This window comes from Vipera berus (genome assembly GCF_964194415.1).
Source record: "Vipera berus genome assembly, chromosome: 2".
Classification (NCBI taxonomy): Eukaryota; Metazoa; Chordata; class Lepidosauria; order Squamata; family Viperidae; genus Vipera; species Vipera berus.
Window position 1 is genome coordinate 18,645,469 of NC_138203.1, and position 20,370 is coordinate 18,665,838.

At 37.2% G+C, this 20,370-nt stretch overlaps 1 protein-coding gene across 4 annotated transcripts in view; it reads right to left on the minus strand.

The window, feature by feature from the left end:
* Positions 1 to 1,378: 1,378 nt before the first annotated feature.
* Positions 1,379 to 20,370, minus strand: part of PRLR (prolactin receptor) — an 85,739-nt gene continuing 66,747 nt past the window's right edge. For all 4 annotated transcript variants that reach the window (XM_081319342.1, XM_081319343.1, XM_081319340.1 and 1 more), the window contains 7 exons: positions 16,131 to 16,260; positions 15,017 to 15,186; positions 13,922 to 14,088; positions 12,893 to 13,034; positions 9,444 to 9,543; positions 8,280 to 8,349; positions 1,379 to 7,511 (listed from right to left, as the gene is read on the minus strand). In XM_081319342.1, coding sequence (XP_081175468.1) covers positions 6,492 to 7,511; positions 8,280 to 8,349; positions 9,444 to 9,543; positions 12,893 to 13,034; positions 13,922 to 14,088; positions 15,017 to 15,186; positions 16,131 to 16,260 — 1,799 coding nt within the window. In that variant the 3' untranslated portion in view covers positions 1,379 to 6,491. The remainder of the gene's footprint in view (positions 7,512 to 8,279; positions 8,350 to 9,443; positions 9,544 to 12,892; positions 13,035 to 13,921; positions 14,089 to 15,016; positions 15,187 to 16,130; positions 16,261 to 20,370) is intronic.

Below are 20,370 nucleotides of genomic sequence, written 5' to 3' on the forward strand. Positions count from 1 at the left end.
TTTTAAGTCCAAACCATGAGATTATACTTGGCAAATGTCTCTCTATTCATTAAATTATAAGGAGGAAGAAGTACAACATATCCAGAATGGCAAGCTTCTGTTATTAATGTATAGCCAAGCTGAGTAAAAGTATTTTTAGCCTTCTCATGGAGTTAATTTCTTGGTCTGGTCTTTCTAAGTGGGGCTGATGTCTATTGATTTAAACTGAGCTGATTCACCCATTTAGAGCTGACTAGTTTTTGGAGGTTGACAACTTCTGTCCCATTATTACAGCCCCCAAACATTATTAAAAGGAGGTGATTCAAGAGGTCCCAAGTCAATGGGTTTCCATATATGGTGCATAGGAGTGCGCAACATTTGAATTAGTGGGTTAAAATTGTACAGGATACTTCAAATCAATATAAGCAAAATTGTTCCCATATTACATCATCATCATATTATTGAACAATTGATATTTCACACATTAAACACATTTTTGAGAACTGATTGTTCAAGCTGCATCACCTTTCCTAAAAGAGTTGAATAAAAAATAAATTATTTTATTTTTGATAATTAAAGGAACTAACTGCATGCTGAAAGGGCTCATTCGTATTATTGATTACAAGATTTTTTTTCCAAACTGCACAAAGTTTTTTTATTCCTGAACTTATAGTATGTTGTCCGGTGGAATCTTTATAGCAACTGATCAGAAAAAGCTGATGATAAAATTCAGCAGAATCTCCTGCCATGGTGGGCAGGAGGTTGGACTAGAAAACCTCAAAGGTCCCTTCGGACCCTTTTATTCTATATTCTTTGTTCTAAAATCTGATGGATTGAACACAGCCTCTAAGAGAAACCCAGGATAAACCTACTGAAAGTATACGCAGAAGTAGCCAATTCTGATGGATTATGTGTGATATTTGTTACTATTTCTACATTTGTTTACACACCAATAAGATTGCCACTGGCCAGTCATAATTTAATACACAGAATCTGATTAGTTTAGTTTAGTCAATCCTAAGTGGAGACACTCAAAGCTAATTTAGGCCCATTATGAAGTTTAAACAATTGCTTATTTGTGTGCACATTCACTTCCATTCGCGCCAGACCTGTGGAACCGCATTCCGGTTGAGCTCCGGATGGCCCCCGACCTGCGCTCCTTCCGGCGTGATTTAAAAACCTATCTATTTGAGCAATCTGGCCTGGTCTGATGGGTTTGGGGTTGGATTTAAATAAGTTTTAACACATTTTTAATATTGTATTTTTGGGCATAATTATTTAATTCTTTTAAATCTTTTTTAACTTTTGTATTTACATTTTGATATTTATTGCCCTGTACACCGCCCTGAGTCCTTTGGGAGAAGGGCGGTATAAAAATTTAATAAATAAATAAACTTCCTACTGGAATGGGGGAAAGGCAGTCTCTGCATGTAAAAAGCTATTGGCAAAAGATTCTTTCAGGCCTCGAAGGGATGAAGATTGCTCTTAGAAAACAAACACAGTTCAATTTGGCACATAGCGTGAACTATTTACAGCTCTCTTGACGTACATAATTATGCTTCTGTGATTCAGAAAAATATCTAAGCAATTACAAAAGATTCAATTCGCTCCTTTTAAAATATTCAGCAGTTAGAAACTGCAATCTTTTTTTCTTCTTGCATAGATCCCATGTACTACTAAATAAAGCCAATACAATCTATAATTTGGAACAATCTAGGTACCATATTGTATTATTAATGATATGTCATTAATGATATATGTCAATTATTTAAAATCCAGAAAGATATAAAAAAGATAAAGACGAAGGTCAGTACATTCTTCATGAGGCTGACCCATCATTCAGTCACAACCACTAATAGAGTAAGCTGAGATTTTTACAAGGTAAACAAATGTCATGTGATTTTAAAGTTCCTATTCTTTCATCATCATCAAATTTCCAGGAAAACTTTGGTTTGAACCCTGAACATTTTCAAAAACAGGAACTTTTGAGCATTTTACACATTAATTCAATGATACATTAATTTAATTTGGAATTACTGATCCATTTAGGATTGTCAAAATATTATGGTACTTCTAGAGAATGTATTGTAATCCCTGGCATAGGGCACTGGATTTGGGGTTTTTTTAAAGTATATCACAGTTAAAAAGATAAAAATTAATATAAATTTTAAAATAAAAAAGTGGAGAAAAGAAAGAAAATAGAAAAGAAAGTACAGAAAAGAAATATAAAAAAATAGTTTTCCCTTTCATCACAAGTAAAGATAATTATAATAAAATAACATCCTTTCTTAAATTAAATGATCTCTTCTTCCAATATCCCATCTCTTATTTATAAACAAATCCTCAAAGCCTTTCCTGATGAACAAGTCAATTGAGGATTACCAGAGATAACAACATAACCATTTTAATATGATCAAATAAACCAACTTTATATTCCTTCCTTTTTTACTTTTAATAATGTAGAGTCCTTTCAAATTAAGTTCTAGAATAACAGTAATTTCATTTTTTCCTTGTCCAGTCTCACAAAATTCTTCAAAGCTTTAACAGGCCTCATTTGTAAATTCAACATAAAAAAATTCTCCAAGACATTGTCCTGGTTTGTTATTTGTATGCCCTTTTCATAGTTAAGTCATCAGTCAACTTCTTTTGTATGTCCAATATAGCATCTTTTTCCACATAATTCTTATAGCCTGATAAGTTTAAAAATCTGCTTTCATATCAATTTCAGTTATGTCAGATAGAAATTGTTCCTCTCTCATAACATCTTTGAAACAGTCTATTTATTGATTACAGCCAATTTTAAAAAATATCCTTTAATATGTCCAATGTTGAAATGTATTGCTTCATTCTGTGTTAGCGAGTCAAATTTAAGTGTTCTTCTCCTTTATTTATAATCTTTAGTTCCTTCTACACCTCTCTAGTTTATAATCTTCCAAGTCTCATCTTATTCTTTTTAACAGAATCCAAAATAAAAACATTTTCTTGCTGGAATGATTCTTACGATTACTTCCAAAATCTTATTTTAAATTCATCTGGATCATTAGTCTATTTGTAATTTTCCAAAATCAATGTTCAAATCACCCTTTTGCTATTTATTCTAAAAGAATTTTTTAAAGTCCTTAAACTTGTATCTAAAACTTTTTTCCACTGAGAATTGAAGGAAACTCATTAGGTGCTGTAAATCCAAAGGTTCCTAAGATAGTAGCTGAAAAACAGTTAAGAAGCAATATCCAAAAGCAATTAGAAAAGGAAGTATGCAAACCCAGTGGTTTTTTTTAAAGTGCCAACTGTGGATTCAGTCAGATGGTCATTCCCTGGTTTACCAGAGCTAGTTTAAAACCACCAAAGATTGCTCTCTTACAGTCTCCTAGCAAGGAGAACTGTACAATCTCAAGCCCTCTCTTTGTTCTCTTATTATCTGGAATTGAATAGGTTTTAATAGGTTTTACAATACGTATCTGTTACAAGCGAGTTGTACTAAAAATATAAAAGTGCAAACTTGACTGAAAGCAGACATGCAAAAAAAAAATTCAGTCAATAGAGAAGAACTCTATTCAATATATAAACTATGTAAAATATTGAACAAAATAACTTCTTACATTATTACATTTTAAACTCTTAACATGTTATTTATTTATATGTAGTAAATATAATGATTCTCAATTCAGCGGACTTCGGATACAACCGACAAACTTTTGTTCAGACTCTTTTTTTTCCATTTATAACAATTATTGAATGAAGCAAATGACATAAATTAACAAAAGTGACATAAATTTAGTTTTGCTATAGTGGACTTAACAGAATCTCTCCACATATTAAATGTTTTCATTGTGCTTAAAAACATGCACAATCTTGTAAAAGGGTAAAATAAGATCTAGCGTATATTTTTATAACTTGTCTTAATATACATCATATAATGCATCAATGCAGAAATTACAACTGGGTACAAATGACATTTTGAAATTCTCCACTAAACATGTCAGCAGAGAAGGTAGGTAGGTGATTTTTCTGAATATCTCCAAGGGAAGGAGGCATCCTTCAACAATTTCTCGATGGACAGACTCGCTCGTATCAGTGACAATATCAATAAGCGGAAAAGTCTAATGGCAGATGTTCTTTCGTGATGTGTTGCTTTTAGGCTTAATTAAATTTTGGATAGACAGGGAGGCTATGGAGGGAGAATTGTGCAATGAAAGATAGGATATCTTTGACAAAATTTAAGGCAAATACACCACCTTCCAACCATGAGAACTTCTCTAAATTTCTCCTTGGAGAAATCAAATTTGTCTAAAACAAATTTTCTTTTGTCACTTTGAATCAGAACTGGCAGAAAAGAAAGAGCACAGTAGGATAGGAACATCTGTAAATTGCGTTTGGGCCTTGATAAACCATGGCTAGTTAAATGTATAGCAGTCTTCCCAAGCTGGTGCCTTCCAGAAACACTGGACCCACAGCTTGGAGAAATGTAGCCACACAAACAACTGCCTGACACCAGCTGGCTGGGAAGTTTAGAGAATTGCAGTCCTAGTGCACTGTATTATCAGGAGATAATCAGGATGGAATCACCAGTTCCTTCTCTGCCAAGAGCTGAATCCTGACCAGCATGCATAGTAAGATAAAGGAAGAACCCTGCTTACTTCTATCATCTCTGTTTATTTTATGCATAGGCTTTTCCAATAGCTTCTGTAGGCCAAAATGGTTAATAGAACTACAACATGACAAAAATGTGGGCATGTTTACAGCTAGAACTTTCACTCTTGAACTTCTGACCCCCACTGAGAATACATGCTTCAATCTCTACTGAAGAGAGTTACTGTTTGTCCCCTTCTTTAAGCTTGGGTGCTTCCTCTTCAAATGGCTTCAGAATTCAACACCATTGCTGGAAGCTTTTCCCACCCAGGTAGAGCTGCGAATTGCCAGCCCACGCAGTCAACCAGAAAAGCCAAAGACCTCATAAATATAACTGGATGCAAATTCAGCTCTATTCTAACGGCCACCTTTTATAAAAAATTGCAACGTCCTCTGTTATTTTCTGCTTTGCTTGCAGAGGCAAAAAATAGACAATAAAACTCTAGATAAATACATACAGCTCTGGGAAGTTGGAAAATAAATATTTAGAATAGAAAAATAATCTGCAAAAGTACACAGGGGGCTACATTAAAGTAGCTTTTTTATTATGTACAATAAGGCAGTATATGAAATTGAATTAAAGTAAGTTAGAGTGACACAGAAGTGGGCTAGTTTAAATCTCCCCCTTTCCCCAAAGGTTGGAATTTGAAAATCACTTATTTTGACAAGGAAGATCTTTGGATTGAGCTCAGCCAAAAAGGAATTCAAGAACCTAGCACACCAAAGCCATAAAGGAGGCACAATTTCCTCCCCCCATCCCTACTTAGCTATATTTTAGTAGCTTAAAATGAGGTAAGTTTGTAAACATTTATAAAAATAGGACTCTTTTAAATAGGAAAAAAAGCAGAGAAATAACACCACCCCTCCTTTTTAGAGCTTCTAAAATGTGTTAACATACATAGCAGCATGTGACATAAATTTGCAAATTTTCACTAGCAGCATTTCATAGAACCTGCATGAATAACAACAGAATACAATCATGCAGCGTGTGGTGGGTGTTGGTTTTATGTCATGGAATTTAGGGATTTGTTTGGTTGTTAAGCGTCATGCTTATTCTACTGAGGAAACAGGAACGCATCCTGTTTTTGGCTGGCAAAAGAATGACCCAACTTGGGCATAAACAGCGAATTCCCTGCCCACTGCCATGGGTCTCCCGATGCTCACATGCTTCCTTGAGACGGTTTAATGCTTCCACTGAGCACTTCATTGGGTAATAAAATGTCCACAAGAAAACAACCTCAGAGAACACCAAGGGCTTCTCATTTCAACCATGAACTGCAAATATTCTTCTCTTAAGTATAAATGGCAGCTGCTCAACCTTTTGTCATTAGTCATTTGTAAGGCCATTTATCTTTTGCAACTGGTGGGAATAAAGGAGAGCAGGCAGGAGATGCCCCTCTCTTAAATGGTGAGGAGGAGGAGGGACAGGTGTAGAAAAGAGACACCAGAAATTTGAGGGCGATACAATTCTGTGGCACTTGGAAGTGCAGGGCTCTTGTATATTTCTTCTGCATGGTGTTGGATGTCAAGGTTCAATAAATGAGAAGCAAAAACGGTGGGTTGCATATGTATTGTAGCCTTCACCCCAGGGTGCCTAATTGTCCCTTAACCAGAAATTCTTGATAATTTGTCATTTTTGATAAGGCTTGTCAGAAATAAATGCAATAGGTTGTAGTTTGAAATAAAATCATGACACGTACTTTCCTAAAGTCAGACTTCACCAAAAACAACTCTCTTAATCATAATCATCAATATAAATTTTCTCCTTCTGTCTGTTCTTAATGACTGAATACAAAACACAAAAAGATGTGAGCTACAGCTGAGCAATTTTGTGCCAAGAATGTTTTTTTCCCCCCTTGCATTACCTGGGAATTTCAATTTGTTTAATGAAAGGCTGGCATAAAGTTATTTGGATCCATGTAATCTAAACCACCAATCTGTATCTTGCACGTGTTGGGAACTGGGAGGCAATAGATCGTGTTTTTCTCTGCCCAGCTTTCCGGATTGGACTCCTTTGGGGGTTCCTGAAAAGAAGGCAAGACCTCCATTTTGGTCTCTGGTAATAATACCAGAAGATGATTAGCTGCAACAGTTGAAACCTTGGAGTATTCTTTTGCATCTGAAGGCAGAGGGCCCTTTTCCATTTTGTCAAGGCTTTCTTTCTGCTTGGGTAGCACAGCCAACACCCCATCGCTTCTGACTTTGTGAATCTCTACATAATCCATTGGCTTTGTAGATGTAAAAGGCAACTGCTCTGGAGGCACCAACCAGAATGCCTCTTGATTGTGCTGAGCGCTTAGAGACAAATTGGCTCCATCTTCCAGTTGGGCTGTTTTTTCTTTACTAACAGTCTCAATGGGTTCCGGAGTTTGAGAACAGTGCTTTCCTTCACTTCTCCCCCAAATGGGTGACCTTTTTACATTTGTGGCTTTGAGCACCCTTTTGCAGATCTCTATGGCATCATGAGAGGAACACTTTGGACTGTGAGAGTGCCCTGCCTGGTCTCCAGGCCATGTAGATGACTTTAGGCTCTTAGTAGTCAACTGTGGGAGACGCTTTTCAGGGTCTAGTTTTAACGTTTCTGAGAGTTTTTTTCTATCGCCGTTCCTTTGAACCTCGTCAGAATCCGGTACTTCTGCTGCAGGGAGCAGTTTTCTGACTTCCTTATATTTCTCTTGCACTAGAGATGGACTCTCACAGCTTCCTCTTCCTGAATCGCAGTCTATTTCCTGGTGTGCTGGCTTTACATGTTTATTGGGGTGAGTTTTCCCATGGTTTGGCATTAGCTGCTGATCTTCGCTGTCATCTATCTCCAAAAATTCTATGAGCAGATCATCAGAGTCTAAAGTTGGAGGAAAACCCTGACAATCAAGAGCACTCAGCAATTCTTCAGTTTTTCCTGCCTGGAGAAAGATGAAATGCACCCTGGATTACTATAAAAATGATATAGTGCATAAAAATGAGCTGAACACATTTGGACCTACAGCAGAGGAGATACAGATCTTAAAGCGGGTTACATTTTATTAAGCAGAAAAGTGAACATGATTGTTGAGCTATAAAAAGGACTGCAATTCAAAAAGTTTCTGGAGATAGGTTAAAGCTGTATTTAATTTTATGTAAAAAAATTTACATATAACAACTGCTATATGGGAAGTGCTCCAGCAGCTGCATCTGAAGTTTTGGAGGGCCCTGAAGCTATAGCTGGGGCACATCATGAAGTTGTGCAAAGGTTCTCCTAGCAGAGAAGTTATCAAGAGCCATGGTGGTGCAGTGATTAGAATGCAGTACTGCAGGCTAACTCACTGCTCACTCCAGGAGTTCGATCCTGACCAGCTCAAGGTTGACTCAGCCTTCCATCCTTCCGAGGTCGGTAAAATGAGGACCCAGATTGTTGGGGGCTATAGGCTGACTCTGTAAACCGTTTAGAGGGGGCTGTAAAGCACTGTTGAAGTGGTATATGTCTAAATGCTATTGCTATTGCTATCATAATAATAGCAGAATAATAACAGCAGAAAAGTTATCCCTTTGGAAGGCAAAATGTTTCTTGCTTGATGCTTTTTTTTGGCCAAAGAGCATGTGACCAAACTATAGCAAACATAGACAAGGCATGACCAAAGAAAGGATTTTCACATTCTGCTGGTGAAAAGCCAAACTCTCCTTTAACAGCTCACCTGTAACAGTTGAGCATCCAAGCCTTTTATTTTTGGACCTGGAACTGGTGGGAGAAGGCGAGCTATCATCCTGAAATGCAAAAGGAAGTCAGTAAAAAATAAAAAAAACAACTCTCTTTCACACATCTTAAAGTTACCAAAGTTGAGGAACCCTCCTCTAGACTTTCTGAAATAAGAAATTTCAGAAGGGATAAATATCTTCCTTCAAGATGTTGGGCTCTTGGGCTCAAATAATAGTTTGATGAAAATAGTAAATGATTAAGAACTCCAGATTATCATTCAGTGGCAGTATAGGTATAAGCTGCTCATGGAAGATCATCTTTATATAAAATTATCTCTGGCACCAAAATGATTACAATTTCCTCTGCCGCCTGCTCTCCAATTAACTGATCATTTCCTGTTAAATATGAACTATGTCAAAGAAGTCAGAACTGGAATTGGAGTGGACAGAGAGAAATTTCAAAGCTTGCTCCCCAGGTCACTGGTCTGTTAGTAATCACATCAATTTTGTGCCAAGTGGGAAGTCTATATTGTGTCTTTCCATTCCTGCTGTTTAAATAAATAAAAAAGAGGTAGCATGGATGTATTTAAGGCATTCTTAAAGTCACATATCAGAGCTAACATGCAAGATTTTGATGCACAAACCTGACAGTGAGTTTGTGTTTTGGGACAAAGGAATTTTCTACAAAACATTAAGTCATAATTTGTTAGCCATGAATTACTGAATAAACACAATTAATTGGATTTACACAACATGCTAAGTCATAAACTCATGTTTACAAGTCATAATATGCCAACTTCAAATCAAATCAATCATATCTTTATCCACCCCATTCTCAAATGCTTATAGTTTGGAAAGTATTCTTTAAGTCAGTGGTTCTCAATCTTTTCTTCACTATGGACCCCCTTTAAATATCTTTTGTGGCCATAGACCATGGCTACGAACCTCCAAGACTTAACATTTAAATCATAATATTTCTTCAAGCCTTCGCAGAACCCCTGTGATGACATTGCCCCCCCAGGGGTCCATGGACCACAGGTTGAGAATCACTGTTTAAAGTGAATGCAATGATTTCAGACAGACAATAGTCTATTAGAGACTAATGTAGATTTTATGGCAGGTTTGTTTTTGTACATCTTACAACATCTACAGTTGTAGCTTACTTGGTTTTTTTCAAAGCCAGTATCCAGATCAAGATCAAACAAGCGGCAATTGATAAAAAACCCACAACGATCCAAACAACTACATCCTTTGGACTGATATCTGAGAGAGAAAACAAGCTGGTTTAAATTACATGCAACTGCATATATCTTCATTATTTTTTTAGAGAAGGAATTTTATTGCATAGTTTTATTACATCTCCACAATAAGTTTGTGAAGCTAAATTATGGTGCCTGAATGGGTCAAGAATATCAAGTTGACTGAACCAAGCAATGCCAAAAAATCTGGAGAACATCACAGTGGCCAACTACAGTGGCCTGTAAAGATCAATCTACCTTGAAATATAAATGAATGAATGAATGAATGAATGAATGAATGAATGAAGAGATTTAACAGTGTGTACAAATTGACTTCCACTCTTGTGCAGTAGCGCAGCAGACAAGGGATTTTGGGGCTCTGTGCCCTTTGGCTGAATTTCTTCCTGTTAGGGAACCCTAAATGGGCCAGAAGCTGCCCCGAAGAGGCGGCAAAGAAGGAAGGAAGTCCCATGGACCACGGAGAGATGGCAGTCAACCCAATCGGTCCAGGAGAAGCCTTCCAGAAACCAACAGGAGAAAGGCTAGCCTAACTTCAGAGTCTAGCCCAAGCTACAAGCAACCGAAGTCAAAAAGCACTTTTTTAAGCTGATTGTAAACAGCATGTTTGAATCTGGGCAAGATCATTGATTTTCTCTATCCTACTTATTAACTTTCCTGGAAAAAAAATTCCCAAGAAGCAAAAAACCTCCAAACATGAAGGAAAAGGATTTTTGCCCCACCCTTTTACTAATGGAAGTGGCGAATTAAATCTTTATGGAGGACCAAAACATACAGAAATGAAATGACATGAATATAAAACCTAAATTTGGATAAGTTGGAATTGTTGAATGGTTAAGATGCTCATTTTAAAGGCAATTTTCTATTTTGATAATTTGAAAAATTAACTGGTGCTGACATCTAGTGGTGGATAAAGACTATGACAGCTATGGCTTTTATACAGGACTTGGCAAAATATGGAAAAAACTAATCTGTGCTTGTGACCTTCAAAGCTGTAACAATAGAGAACAGCTGTGACAAAAAAAGAGAAAACAATTTGGGTTGCAGACAAAGAGAGGATTATAAACTTCAGGGAACCTTTTTGAACCTTTTTGGATTATAAATATCTACTAAACTGTGACTCTAAAGCTATTTGCAGAGAAAAGAAAACATCAATTCTTGACCACTATGGAAAATCAGACTTGCAGAAAGAACTTATCAAGAAAAAATAAATACCTTTCAAGAGGAGACAAATGAAATGCTGCAACTAATTCAAACAACAATGACTTCAAACCACAAAAAAATCCAAAATAACTTTGAAAACATGAACCAATTCATCTCCAATTTAACTTTACAACAAAAAAATCCCAGGAAATAACAGTAGAGAATGAACAGATAAAACAGATAACTGAACACAAATTCAAGGATAAAGACTCAAAGATGGAACTTAACACAACAAAGAAGTATGATTTAACCCAAGTGGAAAAACAATTACAAGAAATATTGGTTTTGGAAAAGGCAATTTATACTTTAAGAACAGAAGACAAATTTGAGGATAAGAAAAAAGACTGGTCAAAATGGATTGCAGAGACATCAGGAACACCATTAGAACTGGAGAGATAAAAAATGATAAGAGATAGGGAGAGAAAAAGAAAGAAAAAAATTTTCAACAAACATGAAAGAGCAAATGCCCCTTACAAAGTTATTGTACTTGGCTTATTGTTTATATCTACAGTGACACCTACTAGAATATGGAAAGACTCTGATTCAGCAGAATATATTGATTAAAGATATTGGGCAAAAGAAGAAGGCCAAAGTGAAAATTTAAAAAAAATATGATGGGACTTATCAGAGAGAATATTTAAAAAAGAAACACCTATTGAATATGGTTAAAGTAATAGAAAGATTTTGGATATGAATTTTACTTTAAGAGGGAAGAGTCCCTCAAATAACATAGTATTCTCTCTTTCTTCTCTTTTCTTCTCTTATTTCTTGGTATGAGTAATATAAAAGAGTTAGAATGGCATATACATAAGGACATATTTTAGATACTTAAATGTAATTGATTTTAAGAAAATTACAATGGATTGGAAAAAAAGTGTTTTGAATAAGAGTTAAAAGACCAGATAACTAGATTTATTAAATGGAATATTTAAAGATTAAATATATTCTTAATTATGGTAAAAAAGAATGGAATTTTTTTTGAAATAATATGTATTAGCTTAGGGAAACATGGACTTTCAGTAATATACTATCTTTTTTTCTCTTTTTTTAGTCATTTATTCCTTAAGTAAGGTAAAAGTTATGGGATGGTTTACATGAGAAAAAATAGAATCAAATTTAACTTTGAGAAAATCTTAACCAGTAAAAATGTCTTGAATATTGTGGGAAAAACAAATGTAAACAAGAACTGTAAACAGGATCTATGATGAGGCAACCAGAATGACTAGATAGAAAAGAAATATTATATTGATGTGATTATTATTTGCGGAAATATTAGAAAAAAATTATATTCAATTGTTATCTTCCAAAACAATAAGAATTGTATTAACTTAAGGTTGGTAAAAGAGAAAGAACATTATGGGAAGAAGAGGAAATCAAGTAAAACTATTATGTGAATTATAGATCATAGAAACCAATTGTTAGCGAATGTTTTTTAAATGTAAACCCAGACAACACAGTTTACCGAATATTAAGGTGACCATGTTAAAAAATTAATAATATATATTATACATAAAAAACAGTGTGTGCAAATTTCTTTACAATAATCTTTATTTCACCTGCTAGCAAAAGATATGCTAAATGTTCAAGATGACTTTAGAAAGGTTGAAGAATAGAAATATAACTGCCAATATATGAGAAAGCCAAATATCAAAAAGGAAGTCAGAATGTGCTTCATTAATTCTACAAAGACCTTTGATGATGTTGATCCTTATGAAGCTATGGAAAGTTCTTGGAAAATGAGAATTCCAGAACATCTCAATGCCCTCACTGAAAAACTTATATACAGGTCAGGAAGTAACAATACAAACTGAACATGGTTAGACAGACTGGCTCCAGGTTGGCAAAAGCATGAGAAAAGGTTGTATACTCTGCCGTTGTTTATGCAACCTGCTGAAGAGAGGAAGAAGAGACACCCAAGGAACTCCACCCATTCCTGTCCTCAGTAGGCCCTCTGAACAAGAATCAAGGATGCCACCATACCCATGGCATTATAGAGAACTACACTGTTTTATGCCAATATAGTTTTCTGCTAGCTCAAGAAGTGGACGATGGTATTTAATTTTACTGTGGGGAAAAGCCTTAAGCTAAACTGAACTTGTTCCTGGCTTTATAAGCCTAAGGCCAGTACAAGGCCAGGAAAAGGTTTACCTCACCTTTTTGGAGTTTAATATAACTTTTAGGGCTCCAGTTGCTCCAGATACCATGATCTGATCTGCATCGAACCTGGGCAACGTATCTTTCTCCTGGATTCACACTGAACATCTTATAAGACGTCCTTTGCCCAACAAATATTTTCTGGAAATGTAAGAATATACATGAAAGAGCTTCTATATAAAACATAGAAAAAGCTTCTTTTGTTTAAAAAAATGCAACAACAAAGTACAAGTAGCCCTGGTTTACTGAGCACAATTGGGACTGGCAACTAGGCTGTTAAACGAAGTAGTCACTAAGTGAAACCACAACTGTGCTAAAGCTACTTACTTCAGCTTTCCTTCCCATTACAGAGCTGCAAAAATTGAAAATGCGAGGTCAAAAAGTTACTTTTTCATCAGCCATGTAACTGCAAATGGTAGCTAAACAAGGCAGTTGCTAAGTATGGTCTGCTTGTATGTTAGTTATTTTGACAAGCAAAATTAATGGAGAAGCTAGCAGGAGATCGTAAACAGTGACCCTGTGAACTTGCACTTAACAATGGCATGGAATCTCAATGATGGCAACTGGAAGTGTCAAAATGTCTGTTACTAACCTGTGTGGTCATGTGATGTTGTGCTTTATCTCTTAGCTACAGAAATTCTGGCCCCAATTACTATTGTTTCTTTGTTTATTAAATTAGTTTGCTGCCCATCTCACCGCAATGATTAAGTAAGGACTATATTTACTGTATGAATGGGACTAGAGAAGTGCACAGTAAAAATACTTGTACACATGCATCAGAGTGTACTATTTTAGGATATACTATGAACTGCAGCAATTTTTTGCGTTACATATACAAGCATATTGATAAATAAGGAAGTATTTTCAATGCTTGCTCAATCCCAAAGTTCTGAAGACACACTGTTTTTATGGTTTATTATTCAATATATAGCATGAAGTATGGCAATTATTAGTTGTTATATTGACCATGGTTTTTTGTGACCTAAAAGCATGCAGAAGGTTTGGCCACCAAGAATGAAAACACTTACTTCCCACTCTTGTCCTTCTTCAGGCTTTATGTGTAAGTCATACTCCAGAGTTAGCCAGCCAGATTTGACATCACCCAGAGAAGGCGGATTCCAAGTCATCAACACATATTGTCCATATACTTTTTTCTCAAATTCTAGGGAAAGATTTTCTGGAGGATCTGGCTGAACTGAAAAAATGAAGGATCAGGGATTTACAATTCATGGATGAAAATGGAGGCATCCCTTGAACATTAAGACTTGAGCTTCCCTCTTTTCTATACTATTGTGACAGAACACACAGGGAGCTTTTCTGGCTACTTGTATATTAAGATCTTAAGAAAGAAAGAAAGAAAGAAAGAAAGAAAGAAAGAAATGCTTCTTGTTGTCTTACTGTCTCCTTTCACTCTTCCTGGTAGAGAAAGAAGTCTCCCAAGGCTAATTACCTGCTTTCATTTAAAGAATCAGCAGATGCAAGATGACAGTGTCCATCAAGAGGCAGCAAAAGGAACTGCTTTCTGATCACTTCCTCTTTCCCCAAGCGAGGGACTTCACTTCTCTGTCACTTTTTGTTGCTGATGCAACTCAGCTCCAGTTTGTGAATAATGGGTTCCCCAAAAGGAAGAAGCGAGAGAATAAAGAAACGCTAGCAATGCATTGATGAGCCAGGATGATGTGGTTGGTTGCAAGTCCAGGCTTTCTTTTACACAGAGAATCTACTCCTTGCACAATGTGACTCACCAGTCTGGATGTTGTCTTAACATCACTTAATGTCTATGGAGATTCTCAGTCATCAACCTGGGTCATAGTTGTCCCAAAGGTGCTTTTTCAAAAGGCAACTGGACTTCCTTTGTTTTTCCTTGAAGACATTTCACTTCTCATCCAAGAAGCAAAATGTCTTTAAGGAAAAACAAAGAAAGTCCATTTGCCTTTTAAAAAAGCACCACTGGGACTTAACATCACTTATTTTAATCGGTTAGATGCTTAACAAAGCTACCTTTGGCTGACTGCCATTTATAGATAGTGATCGATATGGCATACAATAAGATGTGGATGGGTTCTCAGGCTCTTTTGAACATTCTGCCAGCTTTCCCATTCAGAAGAATTTGTACCTCATACCTATATTAGCTACATCCACATAATAAGGGTCTGCCACACTACTCCCCATCTCATTCATCGCCTTTAAAGTAAAATTATAGGTCGTCCAAAGCGATGTGTGCTTTTTATCAAAGTAACAGGAGTTGGGCCCCGCTGTTGTGTAGTCCGGGCATTCGTAGTATTTTTTATCTCTGAAAAACACAAGTAGAAAAAAAGGGAATCACATCAATCAGACTGCTGAGCTTATTGGTATTGTTTACCAAATTAGTAAGTCGTCCTATGGGGAAAGCTAAGAGCCAACTTTTCTAAATATGTAACAAAATTATGTAACAATCCATTTATTTATTTATTTATTTATTTATTTATTTATTTATTTATTTATTTATTTATTTTATTACATTTATATACCGCCCTTTCCTGAAGGACTCAGGGCGGTTTACAGGGTAATTAAAAACCAAGATACAAAAGTTAAAAACAAGTTTAAAAAAAGTATATTTGTCCCTGTATAAATAAAACCCCAGTTGAAATAAAATTAATCCTCAGCCTGGGCCAGAGAGCTCGAAGAGCCAGGTCTTCAGGTCCCAGCGGAATGAACGGAGGTCGGGGGCAGTCCTCAGCTCCACTGGCAGCTGGTTCCAAAGGGCAGGCGCCCCCACTGAGAAGGACCTATCCCTGGGTGTCGTCCACCGGCAATCTCTTACCGGTGGCACCCTGAGAAGACCCTCCCTGTGGGAGCGCACTGGACGAAGGGAACTTGATGCCGGCAGCAGGTGTTCCCTCAGATATCCTGGACCCAAGCCATGTAGGGCTTTATAGGTCATCACCAGCACCTTGAATCTCACCCGGAGGGCAACCGGAAGCCAATGCAGCTCACAGAGTAGAGGTGTTACATGGGAGTATCGGGAAACCCCCATCACAACTCGCGCGGCCGCATTCTGCACCAGCTGAAGCCTCCGAGTGGTCCTCAAGGGCAGCCCCATGTAGAGAGTGTTGCAGTAGAGCAAGGGTGGAGAACGATGGCCCTTTTATGACTTTTGGACTTCAACTCCCAGAATTCCTGATTCAGCCATAAAGTCGGTCATAAAGGGGCCACAGTTCCCCACCTCTAATTTAGAAGATGATTTATAATATTTACCTTTCTCTGTTATAGAGCAGTGTATAATTTCTTGGGAGACTTCCTTCAGAGCCTGGCTTCCACCAGCAAGTAAAGGTTTCTTTTTCGGGAGAGCGGCATCTTGTGAAGATTGGCTTCCCTGGAGGCTGGCCTGTAAAAAATAGGGCCCATGTGCATCATATAGTTAGCCCTTCACTTGCAACCATTCAATTAGCAGTCATTCAAAGGTACAACAGCACTGAAAAAAGTGACTTATGACCAATCCTCCCACTTATAACCATTGCAGCATTCCTACAGTAATGTGATCAAAATTTGGGCCCTTGGCAAGTGGTATCTACTTACGATAGTTGCAGAACGCAGGATCATGTGATCACTATTTGTGAGCTTACCAATCAGCTCCTGACAAGCAAAGTCAATGGGAGAAGCCAGATTCACTTCAACACCATGTGATTAATTTAACAAGAGCAGTGATTCTCTTAACGACTGTGGCAAAAACGTTGTAAAATTGAGTACAACTCACTTAACAACCATCTTGCTTGGCAATGGAAATTCTGGTCCCAATTGTAGTCATAAGTTGAAGACTATCCTGCATTAACACCAGAGTAATGATGCCTTGGGAGTATGCAAGTCTTCCTACCTATTCTACCTTCTTGTGAAGATCAATGAAGTTTAAGGATAAGGACACACCCTTGTATATGAAAAATTTAAGCTACTTGGGAGTTTAAAAAAATTACAAGTAGTCCTCAACTTACAAGTTTGTTTAGTGACTGTTTGAAGTTACAATTGTACTAAAAAAAAGTGACACGATCATTTTTCACACTTACGGCCGTTGTAGCATCCTCATGGTCACCTTTGGATACTTGACAACTGACTCATGTTTATGACGGTTGCAGTGTCCCAGAGTCATGTGAGCTCCTTTTGAGACCTTCTGACAAGCAAAGTCAATGGGAAAACCAGATTCACTTAACAACCGTGTGACTAATTTAACAACTGCGGCGATTCTCTTAACAAATGTGGCAAGGAAAGCCATAAAATGGGACAAAACTCACTCAATAAATTTTTCATTTAACAACATAAATTTTGGGCTCAATTGTAGTGATAAGTTGAGGATTACTGTAATTGGTGACTCTTTGATAATTTACCCAGAAAAGATTAATGTAAAGTATAAATTTTGCTCCTTTGCAGTTTTCAAAAAATACTTTAGTTATAATTTCTATCTTACTGCCAGGCACTCCAACTATCTTCCCCATTAGTTTCTTGCTGATCTTACACATATAAAAAACTATAGACCAATATCATTATTAAATGTGGACTATAAAATTTTTGCTTTGATAATGGCAGAAAAAATTAAGAAATTCCTGACTGAATTCATACATACAGATCAAAATGGCTTTTTACCTAAAAGACAGATAAAAAACAACTTAAGAATGATTTTGGATGTCTTAGAGTACTATGAAAATCATCCAAGGAAACAGATGGCATTAATATTTCTCGATGCGCAAAAAGCTTACTCTTCTAGGTTTCCCAGGAGGAGATTGTCCTGGAGAATTGGAATAATTAAATCACTTATTGTTAGCACAGTGGTTGCAAGCCTAGAATATGGATTTGAATTTCCTTCTTTGCCACAGTGTTCATAATAGTTTATTTTTACCTTGATTTTATCTCCCAAAAAACTAATAACATCATACAGAAATCCATATCACACTGCTAAAATACAAATATAAATGAGTATTAAAACTATAATAAAGCTATGGAGTTTCAAACTCAATACTTAAGGGGAAAAAACACAGTTAAAACCAAGATTTGGTAAAGATGAAATCAAGGAACAAAGATATCACCTACATTTTAGTCAATAATATGCATATATGTTGCAAGTAACAAACAGATATTACCATATAATACACTTTTGGAATAGGCATTTACAAGGTTTCTGCCTCACTAGCCTCAAGTCTTACAGCTGTTAAAGAACCGGACTTAATCATGGCCATGGCCTCAGACCAGGGGTCTTCAAACTTGGCAACTTTAGGACTTGTGGACTTCAACTCCCAGAATTGCTCAGCCAGTTGCCAAGTTTGGAGACCCCTGCCTCAGACTCTGACTTTGAAGAAGCTGCTCCAGCTATACCAGTGGAATGTTAGTGCCAGGAGGCATCAAGCCAGAAATCACCTGAGGCTGATCAAATACGGGCACCATCTGAACAGCTGAAGCAATCAGATGATATGATACTTGGCAAGTAAAGCTGAGACCGGAGCGAAGATGTTCAATGAGGCTCCCTGCCAAGCAAGGGGGAAACCTGATTTAATGGCAGCCCGCATCCAGGTTTCTCTGTTGGAAACAATTGTTTGATTGCCTGGTGATTTGCATGTACCCTGCTTATGAAACTGGCTGACAAATCTGACTTGGCTGTCTGAACTTTGGACTGGATTTTAACTACTCTTCTGTGTATTCCTATTCAAGGTGAAACCACCCAGGCAAGCTTTCTTTCCCAGACCAATTGTTGGTTTACATTTCTTCCTTTGACTGCTGTTATCTGCTCAGCCTTTATCTGATCCAGACTAAGAGCCTTCTCAAGTTAGCCTTTGAGAATATTCATGTCTGAAGACACAGCATCAGAAAAACAGAAGTATGTAGGAGAGCTTGGCTCTGTCAAGAAACAGCTGGTCTGATAAAGCTACTTGGCAGTATCCTGATGAAAGAAGCCAATTCTCAAATTTGTAATATCACTGGAACAAAGCCAGTCTATGAATGATTCTGTGGCTTTTATCTTAGAACTCCTAGCTGCAAAGACCTTACATGGAACTGGCTCGTTTTTGTCTTCTGACTTTCTTTCTCTCCTTTTTGTACATTGCCTTTCTGTGAGTCAACTGGGATTATTAGAATTTTGAGATAAATCTACTAGAGTTAATATAACCTTAACCCAGATAAGCTTTCCAGTCTGTGAGGCTAAACCAATATCTTGTGAAACTTCAGATGAAATGGCTAACAGGACAAAAGCATGCCAATCACCAAATATTTTAAAGCTACCCTGGCTAATTTGGCAGTCTATAAATGTGGCATATATGACACAAACCAAAGTTTCAGCAATGTATATTTCAAGCTCTGGCAAAGAAAGAGAAGGTGAAGCACAACTTTGTTGTGATAAATTAGAATATTCAGTGTAAAAAAGCACAGCTGGTGCTTTCTGGGTAGGCTGTTATGATATAACAGATGAACCAGCAGACATTAGAAGAACAAATGCCAAATCCTTATTGCAGTTGCCAAGGCTATTTTTTCCAGCTGCCTGGCTTCTCTGGTTATACAACAACAAATAAAGAGTATTTTCTTGTCTCACTTTAGTATTTTGCCAGATTTCTGTTTTCTAAAGTTTAAGCTTTCCTTAATCAGATGCTTTTCAGATGTGCTGGACAATAAATCACCATCTCTCAACACAGCATGGCTTCCCAATCAAATAGGGGACTCATGCAAGAAGCCTTTAGTTTTGGAACATATGCTACATTTAGCTAACATTTCTTTTCCTCACAAAGTTTATCTGCTGTTTATTAACTGTTATGCCAATAGCTGAATTGTACATATGTATGCATGTACAAAGTAAGCTAAAGATATGAAGGAAATTTACATTTAAACATTTTAAAAACATTTAAAGTTAGGCCTGTTTTATTGTTTTATAGATCAGGGCTTTTCAACCTTTTCACCCATTGTACCACTTTTAGGATATGGCAACATCCGAGTACCACCAGTTGCCTAGCAAGGTGTCAAAAACTTGATGAAAGGTGATGAAGTACAGGTAGTCCTCGACTTACAACCACTTCGTGACTGTTCGAAGTTACAATGGCACTGAAAAAAGTGCCCCCCAAGCCACAGCCAAGCAAAACACTTGCCTGCCCACCTGGCGGTGCTTTTCCTCATTGTTGTGAGCATTTCTGTTGAGGATTGGCAGCGGGGGTGGGGGGTTTGCTTTTTATTCCCCCCCATCTGCGGGGTGGTTGCAGCAGGTTTTGGTCACTTCACATGACCCTGGGACACTGTGACCATCATAAATATGAATCAGCTGCCAAGCATCTGAATGTAAATCACAAGACCCTGGAGATGCTGCAACTTTTCAGCTGATCAGTACTTCTTCTGGGCTCAGCAGAAGCACCAGGATCAGTGCTGAGCTCCAGCTAGAGCCTGGTGCTAATCCTGGTACTTCTGCTGAGCCCTGACAGCTCTGCAGCTCCAGCCATCTCTTGCCCAGGCTTGTGCGGTGCTGCCACCTGTTCAG